The sequence below is a fragment of the Chelmon rostratus genome, chromosome 14 (genome assembly GCF_017976325.1).
Source record: "Chelmon rostratus isolate fCheRos1 chromosome 14, fCheRos1.pri, whole genome shotgun sequence".
NCBI classification, from domain to species: Eukaryota; Metazoa; Chordata; class Actinopteri; order Chaetodontiformes; family Chaetodontidae; genus Chelmon; species Chelmon rostratus.
In genome coordinates, this window is record NC_055671.1 from 9,078,056 (window position 1) to 9,100,960 (window position 22,905).

General features: G+C 40.9%; 3 protein-coding genes across 3 annotated transcripts; 1 reads left to right on the forward strand and 2 right to left on the reverse strand.

Moving 5' to 3' along the window:
• Positions 1–2,340: 2,340 nt before the first annotated feature.
• ppme1 (protein phosphatase methylesterase 1) lies at positions 2,341–7,983 on the reverse strand. The gene is made up of 14 exons (XM_041952452.1): positions 7,707–7,983; positions 6,630–6,723; positions 6,292–6,384; positions 6,025–6,082; positions 5,066–5,117; positions 4,729–4,883; positions 4,474–4,564; positions 4,227–4,292; positions 4,003–4,129; positions 3,784–3,913; positions 3,554–3,598; positions 3,320–3,384; positions 2,970–3,037; positions 2,341–2,761 (listed from the first exon to the last, which is right to left on the reverse strand). Exons 1-14 carry the CDS (start codon positions 7,790–7,792, stop codon positions 2,758–2,760), a joined length of 1,134 nt encoding a protein of 377 aa, XP_041808386.1. The 5' UTR covers positions 7,793–7,983; the 3' UTR covers positions 2,341–2,757.
• Positions 7,984–12,593: 4,610 nt separating this feature from the next.
• LOC121617540 (thylakoid ADP,ATP carrier protein, chloroplastic-like) lies at positions 12,594–20,429 on the forward strand. The gene is made up of 14 exons (XM_041952733.1): positions 12,594–12,701; positions 12,966–13,097; positions 13,366–13,502; positions 13,623–13,830; positions 13,910–14,107; positions 14,213–14,314; positions 14,418–14,598; positions 14,694–14,801; positions 17,933–18,065; positions 18,284–18,500; positions 18,585–18,782; positions 18,882–18,983; positions 19,063–19,243; positions 19,412–20,429. Exons 3-14 carry the CDS (start codon positions 13,374–13,376, stop codon positions 19,524–19,526), a joined length of 1,872 nt encoding a protein of 623 aa, XP_041808667.1. The 5' UTR covers positions 12,594–12,701; positions 12,966–13,097; positions 13,366–13,373; the 3' UTR covers positions 19,527–20,429.
• Positions 18,981–22,845, reverse strand: dnajb13 (DnaJ heat shock protein family (Hsp40) member B13). Its single transcript, XM_041951684.1, has 8 exons — positions 22,778–22,845; positions 22,539–22,642; positions 21,945–22,106; positions 21,696–21,844; positions 21,404–21,517; positions 20,295–20,408; positions 20,121–20,197; positions 18,981–19,848 (listed from the first exon to the last, which is right to left on the reverse strand). The coding sequence occupies exons 1-8, from the start codon at positions 22,843–22,845 to the stop codon at positions 19,689–19,691; spliced, it is 948 nt and encodes a 315-aa protein (XP_041807618.1). The 3' UTR covers positions 18,981–19,688.
• Between the last annotated feature and the right edge of the window lie 60 nt (positions 22,846–22,905).

Genomic DNA, 22,905 nt, shown 5'->3' on the forward strand with positions numbered 1-22,905 from the left:
CATCGTTGGTCTTGACATTACATTGATCAGCTTGTCCACCAGCTGCAGGTCAGCGGGACTTGTTTCTCCTGTTTAGGACGCATCGAAGAAGGAGCTTTTAAAAGAAATGCTTAATGCAGCTGCGTGTTGCTAATGTTTCAAAGCTGTGTATGACGCTACAATTCTGTAAGACATATGACATACAACAAATACAGAAGACAATTTTCTTCAGACGTTCACATGAGAACTCAGATCTCCATCTGCTCTATTCTCTGTTTCAATTAGTTTTCCACCATTTCTATATAATTACCTGAAGGTTGCATATGACCACTTTGAAATTACATGTCAGACAATAAAGTAATTACTATAACGACTCTTCTCCAGCAGCCCGATGGAGGCTCAGCCGCAAATGACAATTGAAAAAAATAATTGGACACCGACTACGATGAAAGTGTGTTGATGATAATGTGCATTTCAGTTGGCCTGCGGGTCAGACAAAGAACATTGTTGTGACCTAAACCAGAACTGGTTTATCCTGTGCACAGTGGCCATTTTCAGCACAGACTCGTGGGGCTCTGCTCTACATCGTTGGTCTTGACATTACATTGATCAGCTTAAGCTGTAGACTTTGACACTGAAATGCAGAAAACCTGACATGATTTTGCTTAGTAGTATTAAAGGTCATGAACTTAAATGTTGGATGAATGGAAAGTCGGACTATGACCAAAATGATTAGGTTTCATCATCTGGGGAACATGAATGTTTCCATCAAATCTTACTGAAATCTGTGAGGTGCTGATGTGGTTTTCCGGCCTGTTGGACAGACCGACTGAAAGTGATACACACTCCCTTCACTAGACCGACTGAAACACATCTGAAAAGGTTGTTCTTGTCTTCTTTAAACAAACCTGCAGTTCTTGTCTCGTTTGTTCTGACCAGCACGTCTTCATCATTCCATCACCCCGTCTGTACAGCACAGTGGACAGCTCCTCCATCAGTATGAATTGTATGATTGACAGATTGAATTTTTTTAAATGCTAGATTTGTTTTGATTTGTTGCTACAAAAAGACGGCTTTAAGACTCAGGCTGACAGGCTGAATGAGAAGTCAATTTCAGCAGTGATTCTGAGTGTGTGGCCTCATATTCACGAAATAATTCAGTGTAAGCAAATGGTTCAGGTTGTTTCTACACAGATAGTTGACACTGTGCCACAGAGGTATTGATCCATGGCACTGTAGTATATCATAAACTGTTTTTGTTCATTTGTTTGTGTGTGTGTGTGTTTTAGCTATTGTTATTATCCTGTTGTCCTGTGAGTCCAGCACTTTCTGGCTTAGTGGATCATTGTTTACAGACTCTCATCTCATTATGATCTCAGCGACTTTAATTCTTTGGAGGACAGTCCTTAAAAACACATTAATAATTCAAGTATTTACATTGAACATCACTGCAACATATTTCTGAGTGTGTTGGGCCACGGAGGGACAATTAACACCTGCTTTCCCAGGAGGACACCAGGCACATGAAGAAAAACATGTCATCTTCATCATCAAGTTCAGAAAACAACATTGTTTTCAACTTCTGTCTCTGCTGGGTGGTGAATTTTTGTCCACCAGCTGCAGGTCAGCGGGACTTGTTTCTCCTGTTTAGGACGCATTGAAGAAGGAGCTTTTAAAAGAAATGCTTAATGCAGCTGCGTGTTGCTAATGTTTCAAAGCTGTGTATGACGCTACAATTCTGTAAGACATATGACATACAACAAATACAGAAGACAATTTTCTTCAGACGTTCACATGAGAACTCAAAATGCAAAAAATGGGTGAGGGGAGTCAGGAGCACAGCATCATTATTTACAGCTGAGGGGCGAACACTTGTGGTTATTAAACATTCATTTGTGAAAAAAGACTGGGTAACAGAATTTCATTGTAGAAGTGATGTAAAACAAACACCTGCACCATGAAGTGGGGCTGAAGAAAAGACACTTCGTAGATCTCAGTTTGCCTGAATCAAACTCTGGTGTCAGCGATGGTCACTTCTCTTCAAATGCTAAGTGACAAGTAGAACTTGAGCAGAAAACGTGTTGCCTTCTTTACAGCAGTAAGTGAATGTCAGCTGGTCGTGGAAACAAAAGCTCTGTAGTCTCAACACATTACAACATTTCTCATGTCTGATCAATGTGTGTTACAGTATCTGGGTGGCACAACTGCGAAGTGAAGAATAAGTAAGAGAGTAAGCAGGTAGCAGAAAACTAGTGTGAATACTCATGTGATTTCATCATGCATTTGTCACTTACTCTAAACAATAATTACATTTATCTTACTACATGATGTCATGTTAAATGAACTACCACATCTACAATGATCATGAAGTCCTTTTAATACACATACCAAATATACAAGCATGGGTGACATTTTTACAGCATCCATCTTTAATCATAGTTTGAATTCAAACATTACAAACACATAATCAACAATGATGCAATCACTCAAAATAAAACATGAAACAAGGAGAGCATTACGTTTCGGAGTTTTTAAAAAATATATACTGTAAAGGAAACGTACAATCAAATCCCAGTGTTTTTTAAATAAAAATAAGGCAAAGCTGAAAGGCAAAGTATCTGAATAACAAAAGCATAATAATAACAATAACAATAATAATAATAATAATAATGCTTGTTATATTTTCTTTAATTTGCTGTTAAATTGTACGAGGATGTCGATGAATCTTGAAACATTTCTTCTATGGCTGCTGGCTATATATAGACTGAAAACTGGAAATTAGCTGTGGAAAGATTATTACAAAAATCAGACAATGTGGATTCTGCATCTACATCTCTGCTATGACAAACAGTGCCTTTGTTTTTTAACTTAAACATTTCAGTCTCTTATAATTCTACACAAAAAACAATATAAAATTATAATGCCAATAATAATAATTCAATCTGAAATATTGTATAGTGTCTACATTCTTTGGTAAGAAGTTCACTTACCACAGGTATCCCTCCTTAAACTCAGTGAATTTGTGCCGGACCATAAACGTTGCTAGAGCATCTGCTACCTAGCAACAGATGACAGAGGACAACGTTAAGGAAGTAGCAACAAACTAAATCTGGATCAGACGGGGACAACTGAACAAGCACACAAAACCAGACGTGCAAACAGCACCAAGAAGTGACACTACAAACAACAACATCTTAAAGTGTGCTTTTTTTTTAGTTTGGCAAGTAAAACTCCTCTTGCATTACGTTTGGCACATCACCAAGCATCATACAGTGGTTCAGACAACATCACAGGACAATACATACAGTCCACAGTGCACATTCAGGTAAACAGCCCTTACTTTTTCAGGTGCGTCCTCATGGACAGCATGACCACACTGAGGGAGGACCTGCATCTGAAACTTTCCTGTGGACAAACAGTGAGATTATGGATATTTTTTGAGGTCTGTGTATTCTACCATATATAACAATCAAATGTTGTATTTGTGTGTATTATATTCATTTATTCCCCTGTGTGGGGATGTAAAAAAAAAAGCTTCCCTTTAGATTTTGTGCAAAGAATTTGAGCTCCTCACCTTGCATCTGTCCAATAGTAAGGTCTTTGTCAAGCCTGTCCACTCCTGTACAACGGATTAGGTGAGGGGTGAAATTGTGCAGTCAATGACATAATAGCTTGGAATAAATCTTGAATCATTTGTATTCATCCAAACTAGTGGAACATGACTTGAAAATCCATCAAAAAGTGCCTACCCAGATCCTTTTTGTGCATTTAGAGTTCACTGTGAGAAACTGTGAGAGAGCTAACCTGCGAGCAGAAGCAGCTTTGGTACAGGGCAGGTGAGAAAGAGGGCAGACAGGCCTCTGAACCATCCATCCCAGTATTTTTCTGTCTTTGACAGCTCTACCCGCCAGGTAAAGATGCTTTCCTTTTTTATCTGTGTTGAAGAAATCAACCTGTTCAGATACTCTTCAACCTCACACAAACACATAACAACAGACAGACAAAGAGTAAGAGAAGCCAAACCTCCTGATCATCTTCCTTCATCCTTTTCTTATTGGATTCTTCCTCTGCTTCTTCATCTTCCTCCTCCTCTATTATACCTTCACCAATGCTATTAGACACACCTGGACTGCTGGTGGATTCCTCACATCTGTGAATGTCAGAACAGAGCAAATTGACATGCAGCACATCAAACCTGCAAATCCATGCAGCACTTAGTGTACAGGTGAGAAACAGGGCAGACATACTTTTTCACCTGGCCTCCCATTGACACTCGTGCTGACTCCATGTTTCGGATCTGGCCGCTCTTCACACTGAAGGCAAAAGGGAAGGAGAAGTTTCTGACTTTGCTGAAAATCCAAAGTCTAAGCATGACTTGGCCATTAAAACTGGACAATCAAAATATGCATTTTCCAAGGTTATCCAAAAAATGACAAACACGTTCAACAAAGCTCCTTCTGGTTTAAGTTAATAATGTTTAATAATGATGTTTACCTCCACTCAATAGCATTCTCCAGAGATTTAAAGGTCTTTGGCCGACTTCTGAGGAAATTCTGCATACTGTTCAAGGCATCCATTGCTGTACCTGAATGCAATTAATAAAAGTACTAATTATTTATAAACTCAGTAACATTAGAAAACTCATCATTATTTTGATTTTACTTAATTTACTGCTAATTTAGTAGTAAAATCAACTGAGCATCATAAACTGAAAAATATCGATCTATGATTCAAAGTGCAAGCTCTCACCTTCTACAACGTCAATGACACAGAGGCCAAGCAGGGATGGTATATGATTGGCAATGGCTGTGTGAACTGCAATGGCTCCACCCATGCTGTGTCCAATAATCATGATCGGAGGCGGGTTCTCGCCATAGAGTGCCTCCACCACTTTTCCAATATCCCTTTAGAAAGAAAAAGCAAGGATAAGCTATTTAACCTATCAGTGATTCTGAGTATACAGTCAGAAGCTATTAACCTGTGTCTGTCTTGCAAGCATGCAGAATCATTGCTGTTTAAAATGTGAATGCGTATGTGATTCTCACAAAATCCAGCATCTGTCTTCACTGAACACACAGCAACTTACTTGGCCATCGTGTCTGCAGAGAGATCATCAGGATTTTTCACTCTGGTGTCACCTGCAGGTGATGAGAGAATGGCACGTTTCACCATTTGCTCCATCTAAGCTCATGGAGCAAAGAATGACCTGACAAAAGGTGGGCACTCGCCCCTGACCACACACACAATGTTGGGAGCGTGATGGAAAGGGATGTGACCAAGCTACTTTAGTACAGCAATTTCACTTCATAAGAATTTGTGGTATTGGAGCTGCAATTTTTTTGTTAAATTTGCTAAAAGCCTTCAGATTTTCTACTGACAGCAAAATAAGTTAGGTGGCCACTGCTTTACTTCAACGCCCTATAACACTGCAATATTAAGCGAAACTAAAACCTTCTTTAAAAGAGAGAAAGCAAGCATATTTTTGAATCAACAATTATCATAAATTTCCCCTTTTGACTAAACTACAGTACATTTAACCAGTAAAAGACACAGAATCATAGGATGACTATACATTTTAGTGTATTTCTGTGTAAAACATAAATAAAACAGAATGTGATAACTTGTTAGTCCTTTCTGACATATACCTCAATAACAGTACAAAGACAATATATTTAATGTTTAACCTCATCAACTTCATTGATTTTTGTAAATTTCTGCTAATTCTGACTTTGATGCAGCAACACGTTTCAAACAAGTTGGGACAGGAGCAGCAAAAGACTGGGAAGCTGTGGAATCCTCAAAAGACTCAGTCATTCACAAGCAAGGATGGAGCGAGATTCACCACTTTGTGAACACATGATTGTATAAAGGATATTTTTTACATGGGCTCAGGAACACTTTGTAAAACTGCTGTCAGACTTTTTTGGAATCAGGCTAGTACTTCCAAACCCTACTGACAAATCTCCATCAAGATCTCAATTTCCTAAATTATAAATAACATATATCTTGTTACTAATTTTGTGTCCTGTGACAAACTATATTTACCATGAGCTCGAAGGTCCATAGCCACCACCCTGCAGTTGATCCTGCTGCATATGACAGCCTGCAAAGACAGGTACAGAAACCATTTAAATCAAATATGGTAAAGCAAACATACTAAAATAAAAGAATAGCTTCCTAAATATTCCACACTATGCTGGGGTGTATTATAAACACAGCAGTTTATCAGAGTTTAGAGGTCGCAGAGTGTCTGTAAAAGGGAACTGAACTGGTCTGACAATGACCACAGAGCCAGTTTAAATGTGAGCTCACAGTGAACACTGCCCAGGAGAGAGCAGAGTGGCCTCCTCCATGGAGCAGGAGCAGCACAGGACCATGGGAACCACTGCAGTAGATTCTGAAAATGTTCAAGGCAGTCAAAGAAATACATACCAGAGCTGTGCATGAGTTAAAAGAAGCTGCTGCTCAAAAGACAATAAAGATGAACTGATTACCTTCAAATGTTCTATTGTGAAATTAGATAGCACATGGATATCAAGTATAGTTATATCTGACATGACCTTGTTAGATTTAAATGCTCTGCCACACCAAAGTTTCGTCAATTCATGCAGGACTTTCTCCTGGCAAGCAGAAGCAACAGTCAAGGATATATCTTTGCCATTTTCATTTTCCACCTCAACATCTTCCATGGTTTCAAAGTACTGACTCCAGGGCAGGGGGGAGAAATCTCTCTTCCTTCCAGGTCTGTGTTAAAATCAAAAGGACAAGCAAAATGTGTAGTTATTGCATACTGCAGCAGGATCATTAAAGCATAAGACATGATTATGACAACACGGGGATATTCAGATGTGATGCCAGCAATTAATTGTGAAATCCAAGAATGTATTAGTCAACAAACCACATGCACAACTTCACTGTTCACCATTTAATTCGATGTCATTCCTTCTCATATGATTACGTCTTTACCTCAGACAAAATGCAGCTATACATGTACAAGCTGCTGTTTACTAATTGCTGCTGGTTATTCACCTGACCAGAAACTAGAAACCCGGGACTTGTTTAAGGATAATGTCTTAGGGTATGTCTGCTGGTGAAGTTTCAGTTGTTCTGACATACTCAAGACAGCTTGGATACGGTTTCAGTCAAACTTTCAGTGAACCCCAACTACACAACACGCTCAAGGCATGTAATATATGGGTACATTGTTTATACAACTATTGTAAAGTGGTGATGTAAGCAAGCAATAACAAGGCAGAAACGAGCCCTGATCTTCATCACACTGTGAAAATGGAAAGTAAAGTTGGTCCAAACCCTGCAGCTCATGATAAGATGTAACCTGTTTACTACTCAATCTAATATTAACATTAATCTTCAGATACAGTTTATGGTGTGTCATGAATGCTCACTCCTACCCTGACACATCTGAGCTATTGTTAGTTAGCAAAAGGCCAATGGATACTGTTAGAATGAATTTAGTTTACTTAAAAAAAATATAGTGTTTAGGTTATGTGCCCAAACTACGCGTTTCATCCGTCAATGTTGGTCAAACTCAGCGACAGCTAGCTTAACGCGCTAACGCGGTCACAACTGTTCTGTCCTTTAACAAACTGTAAAGATATGAATGCAAAGGAACTGACAGCGACTGACGCGACGGTGGATATTATAACATATAACGTTGGGCAGCCAGCAGAGATGACAGCATGCTATGAAGATGCTAGCTAACTCACCCCATTTTCATTTTGGAGCCGGACTGAAACCCACCAGCCATAGGAGGTCTGGAAGCTAACAGGTTTAAATGCAACTGTTTCTCCATGTTGTCGAAAGCAGGGTCGGTCTTTGTCAGGAACTCTTTGATACGACCTTCCCTCTCTTTCGCTGCATATGATTTTCTTCGACACCTGCAGCGATGCTAGCTAGGCATTGGATAAATTTCAGCTAATGCTAGCTTGCTACGTTTGTCTGACAAGCTAGCGGCTAGCACTTCTTCACCGCTGCTGCTGTGATTATTTTGGGTCGGCTTCTTCTTCTTTGATTTTACTTCCTGGCAGGTTAGCATGGACTTTTTAAAGCATTACTGCCACCTACTGACTACAAAAATACCTACATTACATCTGTTACTCAACGTGAGGGTTTAATGTAATCTGTACCCCCTGCTGCTGAACAATGTGGCCCATAGCAGGAGATGTCAAAGTAACAGGAAATTGTTCTTGTTAATTGTCCTAAACAAAGCAAATAATGGTAAAGCTGAGAGATGCCCACTGAAGATTGAGACAGATGGTTCCTGGTAGAGACAAATGCATCAATTTCAAGGTTATTACATTCAGAATTTACAGAAGATTTTAAAGAATCCTGTCTTTTAAAAACACATAACAATATCGTGAAGTAATTGCCCTTTAAATTCAATTATAACATCCCAGTACCATGATTAGTAGATTTCAGTTGAGCAAGGGAATTTCCACAATGATTGTGTCTGTGCAGCGACTTCAGTAAGATGATGTGTGCCCTACCTTCTAAAATTCAGGAAGATGTGAGAAAATATTTAGAAATAAAGCTCACGTAAAGTAGATTTAACATTCCTGAAGTTGATTTTTCCGCAGATGCTATAATTTTCCACATTAACATGAAGAACAATAAAAAAAAAAAGTGCAACAGCAAAAGCACATTTTAGGACGTTTTATCCTCTAGTTCACATAAACACCAGCAAGACAAAAGATAGACTTCTGCAGGAAGGTGCCACAGGTTACACCGGTGAACATTCAGGGGTTGGACATTGAGATTGTGGATGAGTACAAAAAAGAGACAAGACAGAAAACGACGGAACAAATGGGTCAGGAGAGCTGGCTCTGTCCTGAACTGCCCTCTGGACACTGTTGAAGAGGTGGGTGACAGAGGGATGTTAGCCAAGCCGACATCAATTATGGACAACCCCTCTCACCCCCTGTAGGAGACAGTGTGGGCCTCCAGCAGCTCCTTCAGCAACAGACTGTTGCAACCAGTGTGCAAGAAGGAGCGCTACCACAGGGTGGTAGCAAAACATAGCTGTTTTGTCTATTTTTTTCTGTATACCTTTTTTATTGACTATTTTGATCCTCTGATGTCTATCTTTTATTGTTTGCTGCATGTAACAATTTAATTTCCTAGGCATGGGATTAATAAAGTGTTATCTTATTTTAGTTTATAATATTGTTGAACAAAAGGTGGCAGCAGTGTACTCTTTACCCAAGTCACAATACAATTTACAAAAGGGGCACTCCACCTATTTTACACATGAAGTTCAGCTTATCCATCACGGTTCCGACCACTCAGCCTGTGGAAACAGTTGTACAGAGTCTTCTGTGGCTCTGGAGGAGCTTCAAGTCTGACAAAAATACTCTGGTGACTTCAAAATGATGTCATCAGGGTTATGTCGCCTTGCATTTGGACACTAAATATTTACGGCAGAGGGGCCTGTGTTTTCCAAATGTATATGTGGGGCAAAAAGTTTGGATTTCTGGGCCTCACTGTATTAAGGTCGACCAATTTTTGCAACCTTTTGGAACTGCACTCTAAACCAGTGGAGAACCCCTCAAAGGCAGCTTGTCAGTATGTGCAGAAAAGAAATATAAGCACTCAGCAGAAGAGTGTGTTTGCTGCTGGTGACCTCAATATCCAGTCATATTAATGATTAATGATAATGACGAGAAACGAATCTGCAGGTGTTATAGTGTGGTTTTGATCACTGGGAATTGCAGCTTTATGAAGACTAAAGTCACAGCTTCAGTCCTGTAATCTGAGTCACTGTTATAAAATAGGAAACATTTGAGTGACTTGTAAATGCAGTTACATAAAGAGTTCAAGAGTGCGTTTCAACAGCTGATCGTCTACAGTTGCAGGCTTGTTCATTTGATTGTGACCAGCACAGGAGAGGACAGGGATAGGTGAAGGTGAATAAACATAGTTGGGCACATACGGTTTTGCCTCAAGCACTGGGACAAAGATTAAGCAGTAACTGGGAAGTGATTATCATTTTAATCAATCAGCACAGACACAATGCAGAAACAGGGAGATGGTCAAAACTTTGAGGTTGCGACTATGAAAACAACTTCAGCTCAGATCTACTGAGTTGTTACAGAACCTTTTCTTTACCCCAAAAATGAATAGATGGACTTTCCATTCTTCATTCAGGTAAACTGTTTCCATGATAACAGCATGTTTATGATGATGTAGATACCTTCTTCTATCTTTTGGCATTGTATTTACTGACTTTAGTGTGTTTAACTATAGGCTGATTAAGTCTTGATGTGTCCCAATGTTAGAGGCACATTTATGTCCTCCACCAGCCACAGTCTTAGCTTACAAAATTGAATAACACAGCATGAAAGCTGACATAAGCTTTGAGACCAACAAAGCTAAGTCTGAACAATTAGCAAACAGCTGAGTCGTTCCTGGCATGTGGTTTGTCGTCCCAGTGAGAGATCTCTTCATGTGTGCTGTGAAATACTGGATGTTAAAATGAATAACCAGAGCTTTTGATGGGGTTGATTAAAGACCCTAAAAGCTTGATTATGACACAAGTGGATCGGATTTAATACTGAGTGAATATTTCAAAAAAATCAAATGAAGACTCAAAACAACAATTGAACCCAGAGAAATTAAAGGTCATCCTGGTTCAGTGACCTCACCTTCATCCATTACCTAATAATTATGTGAAATAACATTAAGGCATGCAAATGGTTCTGTGACTGAAGACATGGTGGGCGACACTTGTGTGCTCCACTAACCTTCAGGTGACGCAGCGGCTGACTTTATTTATAGCGTAATGGAGATTAGCGGTTTCACAGCACTGATGCATGTTTTCGTGGTATTCAAAGTGCAGGAGAACACGACGGTGACGGGAGTCTGCCTGCTCAATTTCATTTTCCGGGGCTGCCAGGGAGGTCACTGCAGGCTGGTTGAAGCCAGCCCAGCGAGTTGTTTACTGGCCTGACTGTGTGTGCAAAGGTTATTCAGGCGGAGTTCTCAGGAACCTGTTTTTAGCACCGGGCCAAGCAGGTGGTGAAAGCAGCTCCCCTCTTCTGCTGGGTTTAAGGTGGAACCGTTTCCTATCTTTGCCTTGAAATTAGAAATAAAGAAGGAAACGAAAATGTATAAGGTGTATGTATTTTAATGTAAAAAGTAAAGCTCTCACAAATTTTTGCTTTACAAATGCAAATGAAAAGAACAAAAACAAAAACATTGACTGAAAAGCTTTATTGTCCATGTAATGCTAGTTATCCACTCCACAATGTCCAAAATCACAACCTGTGGCCCACATGAGCCTCAGTCAACATATGTGTGACTTATGAGTCATGAGAGTGCGAATAGAAGGAAACGTGTCAGAGGTGCAGATGACCTGCAGAGGCAGGACTTCTCTTCAGTTTACCATACGATACATCGGTACTGTTAAGACAAACAGGTGAAGCAGCAGTCTATGGGGAAAACACTGGTGTGCATGAGATAGTGTAAAGAATCAGCGGCACAGTTTTGGGAATAGAACAACATCCTGACACATGTAACGGCGAGTGGAACATTGTGTAGAGGGGACACTTTTGCACAGTCAACCACTTGACTTGACGTAAGCTTGCGGGGGCCCTGATATGGAGCTGCTATGGAAAGTCACATGTGCAAAGGCACGCAAGCACAGGCCTCCAACACCCCTCTGACAAAGTGTCTCCCCTCTCTAACCCTTCCATTATGCATTCCATTTCTTTGGGTGCTGCTCGTTTGCCTGGACGGATGCTATTGGCTTGAATGATTGCACACAGATGCTGTGTGAATCCACCCACCATCGTTCATTGTATGGATTGGCTGAGAAGCATGGTGGGTCCTTTGCCTGGAAGATTTCGTAACTTTACTACTTGAAGGGAGGAGGGATGAAGGAATTCCCAAAACTCCTAAACTAGTTTTGCATTTTGTTGTGGGGCACTAACATTGAGAAAGGGATGCAGTGCATTTTTTGGGGCATTTCTGCTTTATTATGATAGTGGCAGCTGGAGAGAGTCAGGAAAGGCAGGGGAGGGAAAGAGGGGATGACATGCAGCAAAGTGCCCAGGCTGAAATCAAGCCTAGGATGCTGCCGTCAGGACTCCAGTTGAGCCCCATGTAGTTGAAATGTCTCCCACAGAACTCTTCTTAGCTAATCCAATGCCCCATGAAAACATTTAGGGAATCCAGACAGGCCTCTCTGTCTGATTGGCCGCATACACCAACCAATAGAAACATGAGGTACACTCCTTGAGGTCAGTGTAGTAATAGGAGCTGGTATCCCCATGTGTTCAAGCTGAAACTTTATGTAAAGTCTGGATTTAAAAGTTGAAATAAATTCAAAATGTTAAAAAGTTTCACAGTGAAATTAGCTGTGAAACAACAGGAAATTCCCTGAACATGTGCTCATAGAATATGAGTCCATACCAGGCAACCATAATGACACTGTTAGAGCAGATCAACAAGTGCTCAAATGTCCGGCTGTGTCTCGCAGACACCGGTAAACACGGGGTACACATAACAAATATGTACTCCTAGTGAGTCTGCCAAATGGTCATGTGCAAGGGGTGCCTATAAATTGGTGGAGCTTCTTCAAGCGTGAACAGAAAGCAAACAACATGGGACGAGGACACTAAAGGAACTAACTGCCTAAAGGATTATACATTCTGTGCTCTGTGCTGGATTTTAATTTTCCTGGAGAAAGGATTTAGGTAATTTAGGTAAGACAAGAGTGATTTTTTAAAAAGCATACACCATCGTCAATGGTTCAAACTCAACCTATGTCGCTCCATATTTAAGTAGTAGACTAAAAAATATGTCTAATATGTTTAAATTATTTAAACTTTTGCTTGATTGTCTTTTGCACCTTTGAACTGAAGCAGAATGCCTCACACAGTTATAATGAAAGAATGAATGAAATGCATGAAACCACCTGTACAATTTCTGCTTGCTCACAGGTAAATGTAAATGGTTGTTTTTTTCAGTGAGTGGTGGTATGCTGGCTGGCTCACTTTTAACAGAGTTTATGGCCCAAGGTGTTTCCACTACAGAGCCCCTTCAAAAAACTAGTGTTCCTCTGGAGGAAACTTGAAGCTTTTCTTTATCTTCACTTACAGGTATGATATTTAGAATGAACACTTTATGTATTAGTGCAATCAGTATTACTAGGTAAAATCAGGTTTTTACCACAGTTACTGCAGCTGTGTAGATGTTATAATCAGAGCAAATCAAAATGTTACATATACATATTTGTATATTCTGTGTGCACCTGTCTTGCTAAGCTCAGTAATGATTTTCTGTGTGTGTGCTTGGTGTGTGACATACACAGATGTCCAGGGCAAACATCATTAAGGGCAGATTTTTCCCCTTATGTCATTGATCCAGGTGCAGAAATGGTTGGCATGAAACCCAAAGACCCAAAGGTGCCCTCTGCGGCAGTTAAGTTCTTTGGTGCGGGCACCGCAGCCTGCATAGCTGACCTTGTCACATTTCCTCTGGACACAGCCAAAGTCAGACTGCAGGTGTGACGTACAATGCGGAAGGGGGCTTGACATGTTTTTACATTTGTTCCAAATATGTCTAATCAATGCTTTTTTGAAAGTTTGTTGCTAACAATCCTCCAATGTCATCCTGTTGTTCAGATTCAGGGAGAGTCTCAGAAAGCTGAGGGGGGCAGTGCCGTGAAGTATCGCGGAGTGTTTGGCACCATCACCACCATGGTGCGCACAGAGGGGCCCAGGAGTCTTTACAGTGGACTGGTGGCAGGACTACAGAGGCAGATGAGCTTTGCCTCTGTCCGAATCGGTCTGTACGACTCCATGAAGCAGTTCTACACTCGAGGCACTGACAGTGAGTATCACTGTGTTCTATGAGCGAGGTTGCATCTCTCCCACTGCTTCATTGGGACTAATACACGGATGCTGCACAGGTGCTGGGATTGTGATTCGGCTCATGGCGGGCTGCACCACAGGGGCCATGGCTGTGGCTTTTGCACAACCAACAGATGTGGTGAAGGTGCGTTTCCAAGCCCAGGTACGACTGGCTGATGGTGTAAGGAGATACAACAGCACCCTGGATGCCTATAAGACGATTGCCCGAGATGAGGGAGTACGGGGCCTTTGGAAAGGTGCTGTTTTTACTTCAAATTTTTGATAAATTACATAATATTTATTTCTTCTTATTAAAAAAAACCCTCCACTGGTAGTGAAGACCACCCTCTCCTTTCTTCTAGGTTGTATGCCCAACATCACTCGCAATGCCATTGTAAACTGTGCAGAGCTGGTGACCTATGACATGATCAAAGAACTCATCCTGACGTATGACCTAATGACAGGTGAGGTGGCAAAGCAGACCAGTTGCAAAACTGCAGAGTCTGGTCCAATTTCTTACATACCCAAATCCAAATATCAAATATGGTGGCTTCTGCTCCCCTGCAGACAACCTGCCGTGCCACTTCACCGCTGCCTTCGGCGCAGGCTTCTGCACGACAGTGGTGGCTTCCCCTGTGGATGTGGTCAAAACACGGTTCATGAATTCAGGGTCTGGCCAGTATAACAGCGCTATCAACTGTGCTCTCACCATGCTGAGACAAGAAGGACCCACCGCCTTCTATAAAGGGTAAACACATGCTTAGGCTACAGTGAACCGAACAGCGATGAAATAACCTGTTAGACCTGACACTCCTTAACTCGTCCTTCCTTTGTCTCTTTTAGGTTCATGCCTTCTTTCCTGCGACTGGGGTCCTGGAACATTGTAATGTTTGTGACATATGAACAAATTAAAAGAGGCATGAGCAGGGCACAACAGTACTGGGAGTCGCCGTTTTGACCGTGCCGTTTGTCAGACGCAGCGGTCTGAACATTCACCATGCTGCAGTGGTGACCAGTGGTTGGAAAAAGAGGCCTGTGGGTGGCAGGTCGTGGAAGGAAGCTGTAGCTCGTTGACTTCCTGAATGCACACAGACACTGAGGGCATTGTTGCAATACCAGAACTTAAGGATTCAAGTATAAATAGACATTTTATGCACTAATGGTGAGTGCATCCATCAGGTGTAAAAGATGGATGTGAAAGTTTATTCCAGACGGTTGTGTTTTTATCCCTAATTCACATAGAAAACCTTGATCAGCTGGCTGTTACATAGCTTCGAAGATGGATTTTTAATGTTTACAAGAATGAGCTGTGAGAAAATCTGAATAAGGTTACAGTGTAATTTTATTTGTTATATAGGGTAAGTTTTCCATGAAAGCAATAGACAGACTCACCTCCAGTGACCATTTCCATGTTCCGTACATAGTTTTCTCTATTGTGGATTGTTTACAATGTTTACTGTTGTTTGTGCATGTGGTCAGGGGGTTCTAGATTAATTCTTGTGCTACTTATTGTAAATAGCATGATTTATTGCTGGTCAATAAGTCAGAAATGTCTTGGAATGTCAAAATAAAGCCAAAATGGATAAATTAAATTATTTTTTTTCTTTGTCTATTACTGAATTTTACTCCTTTGATAGTTGTCAGCCACCAGCCAACCCTGGAATATAGTTTGAAAACAAAACAAAACAAAACAAATCAATCATAGAGTGATTGAAGTGGAGCAGTAGATTAGATTGCTTAATGAAATGGTGGAAACAGGAAGTGGAGGACCTTAGGGTTTAAGTTGGTTGATGTTCAGTTTCACTGTGGCAGAAAAAAGCAGTGCACAACATGTCAAACTTTTTGGGCAAATGCTACAATCAATTAGATTCACATACATTACTGAATATATATGTCATATAATTTAATGAAATATTATATTTCTTCTTTGTGTATGTGTAAATTCATATTTGATGAAACACCTTATTTTCTGTCTGATGTGGGAAAGGCAGTTCTCAGCAAAACATGCCTGCCTCACATGCAGCATAGTATTTAGGCTCTGTACATCTGTGGAGGTTACCAGTCTTACGCACTGACCTGACCTATGTCCTCCTATCATAACGCCTTCTTCTTGAATTCTCAGCGGCTACGGCAAAAAATCACTCATCTGAACATTTCAGCAGATGAGCAGCCCTGAATGCCGAGCTGTGAAGTGATCCAACTTCTTACAAAAAACTGAGGAAGAAATCAAGGTCCTTGCATTGGGCCTCTGAATAAATGGCTTAGTTTAGAGCGCTCTCATTAGGCCTGGAAGATTTCCAGAATCATCTGTTCCTCATGCTGCATGGAGACACAGGGCCATCATGCAACTACATGTACAACATGTACCCACAACATTCATTCAGAACACTGCAATTTGCAATCCAATCCGTCACTCATATCACAAACAAGTACAAGTTGTCCCGTATTACACACACTGCTTCAAAAATCAAACCTCTCAGATCTCAGCAACAGTGGAGTCACTGGCACGGCGCTCACCACCTAGTGCCACATGACCCTGAACACCCCTACAGCCCATTTTTCACTTTTCTTCCATCACACGTCACACGTCACACACACAGGATGGTAAGAAGGGAAAAGGCATGTTTTATCCTCTCTGCCATAGTGGTGCCACTCACAATAACAAACAATATGTCCTGTATGAATCCATTTATGCTGCATATAAATGTATCCGTGTTTGCAGTACATTTACTTCCAAAAATAGGTTTTTGTTGAAAACAAACAAACAAAAAATTGCGTACCTGTGGTAGTTTTGACTAACTGTACAGAATTCATTAACAGCCTCTTCTGATCTAGTGCCTTATTAATCACTGCAGGAACAATGGGACATGGAACACAAACAAAAAGCTGTGGTGAGATCTTAAAGTGTCTGAACCTACGGATCTGATTCAGTTGCAGATGTACTGTGTGTTCTTGTATTTTCAGGATGACTCAGCATTTCCTCCTCAAGTCTGTACTCTGTGTACCATAATGTTATTGTATGTACGCCTACAGACTCTTAAACAGATGACCGACTTATGTAGTTTTAGCAAGTGAGAAAAAACAATTCTGCAGTGCAAGCTTCTATTTTCACATTTTAGTCAACTCTCAGTATATTAAGTCTGTCTAATCAATCAGAGCTGTGGTTTTTAATGTTTGTTGTTGTTATTGCTGGTGTCTGAGGACACAGTAGAGAGGAAGCATGATTATTTCAAGAAGCCAGAGAGAAAACATTAATACAAAATTCAGGCAAACAGAAATCATACAAATACACCCACAGGCTGTTTGTCACATAGACAGGTTTATTGTCTGTCCATTTGACAAACAGGCAGCCCATATAGATGGAATGGTGGGGGAGGGGTCTCAACAACAACACATGCCATGATGTAACAACGCCACAGTACTTAAAGAGGCGAGTCTCTTCCCCACTACTGCTTGCTGTTCATTCACTGATTCATTTGGACGTTTGGAGGGGCATTTTACCAGGCATTTTAACTTCCACCAATCAGATCACGGTACAACCAAAATCTTTACAATTACTTTTTTCTAAGCATATTTATGTTATGCTGTTCCGCTGCTATTGTTTTTGATTTCATTTCTGTCTTTTCCAGGATTTGGAGTATGATTTTAAGGCTCATTCTTTCTGAAAAAACTTCTATGGAAAAACAAGGAAACCAATCTATAGCTGGGACAAAATTCAGCCAGAGGGACACCTTTAGAGAATCACGGTCGCTAATGTTTCTGTCCTAAACCACTCCTGTAAAGGTAAGAATTACTAAGCTAAACTCTGATTTAAAAATGACATGTAGAATGAGAGAAATTCTATGTTTGTGCTATTCAATTTGCAAAGCATTTTTAGCACATGGGCCCAGCCTCTCCCTGTTTGCACAGAACACACTGAACAGCTGTCTTTCATTTAGCATCGCTAAAGCCTGCTAAAATACATTCATTTTTTTAATGGAATGTTTAATGTTGGGATCTCTCCATTTCAGAATTTGGAAGAGCTTCTTGTCCTGGCCACATTAATAAGCTACTCTTCAGTCCTTCTATTGATCAAAATAACTCTGGAAAATGGTTGGATTTGGACCTGCTGATGTGCCTCCATCAGCGGCAGTGAAGTTTGTAGGAGCAGGGACTGCGGCCTGCATCGCTGACCTGCTCACCTTCCCCCTGGACACAGCCAAAGTACGGCTGCAGGTAAACAACCTTTTACGAATATTAAACTTCCCATGAACATATCAAATTCTGATATTGCATGTGTACATATGTGAGCACACTGTCTATGAGCTGTAGGTTTGTTAAACGTTAAACAATAGAGTCCGTTCTGAGTCCGTTAAGCACTTTTTCCATTACCCAAAGAAACTATACTTAAGTCCCCCGTCCTCTCTTAATCTTGCCTATCACGACCTGCACAGATCCAAGGAGAGGCCAGAGCTTCAGCAGCTACAGGGAAAGAGTCTGCAGTGAAGTATCGTGGTGTGTTTGGCACCATCACCACCATGGTGCGCACAGAGGGGCCCAGGAGCCTTTACAGTGGACTGGTGGCAGGACTACAGAGGCAGATGAGCTTCGCCTCTGTCCGCATTGGTCTCTATGACTCTGTAAAACAGTTCTACACTAAAGGCTCTGATCGTGAGTATCTATGAATGTCTACTAACTATATATCTGGGAATCCTGCACCGACCAGCCCTGACATCTCCCTCCTCTCTGGTTCAGATGTTGGTATTGGCAGTCGGTTGCTTGCAGGGTGTACCACTGGTGCCATGGCAGTTGCTTTTGCTCAGCCTACGGATGTGGTGAAAGTCCGCTTCCAGGCACAGGCAAGGTCACCTGGACATGCCAGACGCTACTGTGGTACCATTGATGCTTACAAGACCATTGCTAAGGAAGAAGGCATCCATGGTCTGTGGAAAGGTAGCTTGATCTTAAGAGGATAGTATTAGTCTTGCAGCGTATCCTTTCATTTCTTATGATAAATCTTTTCACATGCTTTTATATTACGCTGTCACACAGGTACAGCTCCAAACATTGCACGGAATGCAATTGTTAACTGCACTGAATTGGTGACATATGATTTCATCAAGGATTCACTGCTTAGGTCCACTCCACTAACAGGTAAAACAATGGCTGCAGAACAACATGGTGCAGAGACACGATCTCTATGGAGCTGTAACTTTGAGCCTTTCCTCCACAGATAACCTGCCTTGCCACTTTGTATCAGCCTTTGGTGCAGGATTATGCACAACTGTGATTGCCTCTCCTGTTGATGTGGTCAAGACAAGATATATGAACGCTCCTCTTGGCCAGTACAGCAGTGTCCTCAATTGTGCTGCTGCCATGATGACCAAAGAGGGACCGCTTGCCTTTTATAAGGGGTAAGCATTGACTGCATGGGCAATATTGAAATGACTGAGGATATAAATCAAACATTTATAGAGCAGGAGGAGGAGACCAGCAGCTGTAAACTAAACATAAAAAAAGCTATTCATATGGACGGAGTGCAATCAATCATGTTGGTTTTTTTTTTGTTTTTTGCTCTTGAGGTTCATGCCATCTTTCTTACGCCTGGGCTCCTGGAACGTGGTGATGTTTGTAACCTACGAGCAGCTGAAACGTGCCATGATGGCAGCGAATCACAACCGCACAACTGTACTGTAACCATTGCTGTCTGTCGAAGGCTGATTTCTATCACAGCTGTGTTGTTTACAAATTTCTGCCAAAAGTGTATATTTCAACTCAAAGTAAAGTTACACAAACTGTGCTGCTACCGACAGAAATGTAACCACATTAATCGTTAGTCATAGGATAGCAACACATGCATCAGTCTTTATAAGTGAGAGCTTGCTTGATCTGATGCTTCCTCTCAGCGGAGAGCTTCTCTGGAAACTGGATGTCGAAAGTGATGATGAGGTTTCCTCTCTGGGAAGGGTCCCGGGACAGCGGCATTCCCTCTCCAGTCACCACTTTTTTGTAGGCAGGGCTGGTGTGACATGACAAACAAATCATAGACAGGAAAATGCTAACTGATGTAGATGAAACCCAGAAATGTCTCTGTGCAAGTGTACAGTTTATATAAAGTCCTTGAATTTCCTGTTTGTCTCTTCCTGCTCTGATGTTGATGTTCAAATCCTTCATCCAGCTTTTAGAATAGAGTTGGAGATTAATGTGAAATGAATATGATTGCAAAGTATGGTATCATACATGAATGTCATTTCATATTCCACTTTTGCCTTAATATAGACAAGCACTTACTGCACAATGTCGTTGATGGGAACACTGAGCAGCCTCCCATCAAGTGTCTCCACATCCACAGAGAAACCAGTCAAGGCCTGTGCAAAAGGTTAAGTGTTTATTCTACTAAAGCTAAATCTTTAAGTATGACTAATAATGAAATCTAACATTCTGGCTGCCATTAACATGACTCACCATCTCCAGAGAGATCGGCACCTTGTAGATCAGGTCATTGAGTTGTCTAACATACAGAGGATGACTCTTCTGTCGCACTATGAACACAATATCTGCAGGGATGCTGTTTGGCCCCTAAAGGTAAAAGTGAGATACAGCAAGATGATTAGTCAGGCTCTTTCCTTAAAACATAGCTGAGTAATAAGTTGTTACTGTGCATAGTTTGTTAAAGAATAGCTTTATGCACATTTGCACACACTGTCATTTCCAAAATTGACCAAATCATATAAAGAAAACAAAAAGAAGTAATGGAGACCAGGTTCCTCATTACTGTGCGCTTTCAACACATATGCGAGCACCTTGAAAGAGATCTGCTGAGGCCACCTACTGGTGAAATGCAGCAGATCCAGAGGAAAGCAGAATCCTCACAAACTGTTAGATACTACCTGTGGAATGTTCCAAACAGGTGTTTTTGGAGCCTTCCACAACTTTCCCAGTCTTTTGTTGCTCTTGTCTCAACTTGTTTGAAACATGTTGCTGGCATCAAATTCAGAATAAGAATATCTTTACAAAAATCTATAAAGTCGATGAGGTAAAACATTAACATTATAATGAAGCCCATTGACTAAGAAAGTAACTCTACGGGGCAACAGTTGGGCAAACAAGCACCAGGGACAGGGCCACAATCCAAAACTCAGACCAAAGCACACATTTTTGTGAGATATTTTGCACAAGTCAAGGAAATAAAGGGCCATTGGAGACTATGACAAAGCCTGAACTTAGTTAAACTGCAGCATCTGGTCAGAAGAAGGAGTAGAACAACAACAAGTCAAATCCCCTTTACAGTATTACAGCATAAATCCCCTTTTTTATTTTCCCTCTTTCAGGTTACAGGCCTGTAATTCTTATTCAGACTGAATGAAGTCAGTTAACTAATTTGAATCTTTGACAAGACTGCTGGAATTTCCACATGAAATTACATTAAGGAAAAAGGGCTTAAAAGCATAAAAAATAAAACATCGTACCAACTGATGAGTTCACTCACCCATCACATTGCAACATGGACACCAGACTGGTGAGTTATTAGTGACCATTATTACAGATGAAAATGGTTTGTATGAATCTTTCACCTGATCTCCCTCTTTAGAGAAAATGATTCGTGTGCCTTCTTTCCATCCAGGCCTCACATCTATAGTCAGGATCTTGTCTTTGATACTTGATGTGTGTCCATCTTCATTCATAACCTGTAAAACCAATAAAACAAAAATGAATAGGCTCAGTGTATTTCATTCACTGTGTTTGTTTGGATCTTGCTTTGATCCATTAGTTAGTTGGTTTAATCTAACGGAAGTATTAATGATTTAACCACTCCCAAGCTGTGGGGTGAGAAAAGATAGTTGCCTCACATGCAGTAGCTCTTACCCTGCGAGATATCTTAATCTTTTTTGTGCATCCGTGGAAGAGATCATTCAGGGACAAGTGAAGGTCTCTCTCTATGTGAGAGTCCTGTGTCTTCGCTAGTTGTGGTTGCAGGCCACCAAACTGAAGTGGTGCATCATTTGTATAGAAGTCTAGTAAAAAAAAAAAAGAAAAAAAAGGAAAATAGAGCTCATGAAGTTAGTAAGAAATTTGACTAAGCAGCACATTCTCCGTATGGTCTGTTTTTCTCACCTGCAAATGGATTGTCGCCTCCAAAGAATTGTCTGAATGTTTTGTCTGGCTTCCCATGGTAGGCATATTTAGATGACCAGGCCCCACTGCTGCCAAACTCAGGTGGGATACCGCCTTTTAGACCCTCCTCACCAAACTTATCATAGGTTGCCTTTTTTCGAGCTGTCACAAAAAACATAGATATTTTTTATAGATGCAGCCTGCCAGTCAATCGAAACTGTCAAAATACTAACAATATAAAATATTGGTACTTTGTTAAAAGGTGGATGATATTATAAATTCTGCCGGATGATGCAGTCTTTATTAGAAGACAGCACATGCCCACTGTAGGTTAGCTTTAATTAGTCACATTTTACTAAGATTACTTGTCAGTCAAACAAGTTTTCCTCTCTTCAAGATTTATAGTAGTTTCCTCACAATCTTCAGCAGCATAAACAAGAGCAGGTATGTTTGAGCTCCATTCTTAGAGATAAACTACCTGAAAAGGAAACTATACCGTCAGCACTAATTAAATAGGCTATTGCAAAATATGCAAACTTTTTCTCCATGGTGGGTTGCAGTAACCCCTTATCCGGCCTCCCTGGCTGTACTCACGGTCGCTCAGAACATCGTAGGCTTCACCCAGCTGAGTGAATTTCTCGTCGCTTCCTTTTTCTTTGTTGCTGCTCGGGTGAAACTTCAATGCGAGACGTCGATATCTATATCAGACGACAGAGGGAAACGAAGGGAAATAAGCAGCACACGCCTGATACCAAACGTGTGAGTGGCTTCAAGTTCTAACGTCTATTTAGTAGCTAGCTAACTCAGCGGATGATGTTTAAGAAAAAACTTACGCCTGTTTGATATCTGCCGATGTTGCATTTCTGTTTATTTCCAGCGTCTCGTAGTAGTCGCTGCCCATTATGGATTTAAACGTTTAAAACTGACTCAGAGCTCAGCAAAATCAGCAAAACTAAAACCC

Coding starts and splice junctions, on each gene's coding strand:
- ppme1 (XM_041952452.1), bottom strand. CDS start 7,792: ATGGAGAAACAGTTGCATTTAAACCTGTTAGCTTCCAGACCTCCTATG. Junction 4,565..4,728: donor TGTCATTGACGTTGTAGAAG/GTGAGAGCTTGC, acceptor AATTGCATTCAG/GTACAGCAATGGATGCCTTG. Junction 3,038..3,319: donor ATGAGGACGCACCTGAAAAA/GTAAGGGCTGTT, acceptor ATCTGTTGCTAG/GTAGCAGATGCTCTAGCAAC.
- LOC121617540 (XM_041952733.1), top strand. CDS start 13,374: ATGGTTGGCATGAAACCCAAAGACCCAAAGGTGCCCTCTGCGGCAGTT. Junction 14,802..17,932: donor CAACAGTACTGGGAGTCGCC/GTTTTGACCGTG, acceptor ATCAAAATAACT/CTGGAAAATGGTTGGATTTG. Junction 18,783..18,881: donor CATCCATGGTCTGTGGAAAG/GTAGCTTGATCT, acceptor GCTGTCACACAG/GTACAGCTCCAAACATTGCA.
- dnajb13 (XM_041951684.1), bottom strand. CDS start 22,845: ATGGGCAGCGACTACTACGAGACGCTGGAAATAAACAGAAATGCAACA. Junction 20,198..20,294: donor TGCCGATCTCTCTGGAGATG/GTGAGTCATGTT, acceptor CCTTTTGCACAG/GCCTTGACTGGTTTCTCTGT. Junction 19,849..20,120: donor CCCATCAACGACATTGTGCA/GTAAGTGCTTGT, acceptor ATGTCACACCAG/CCCTGCCTACAAAAAAGTGG.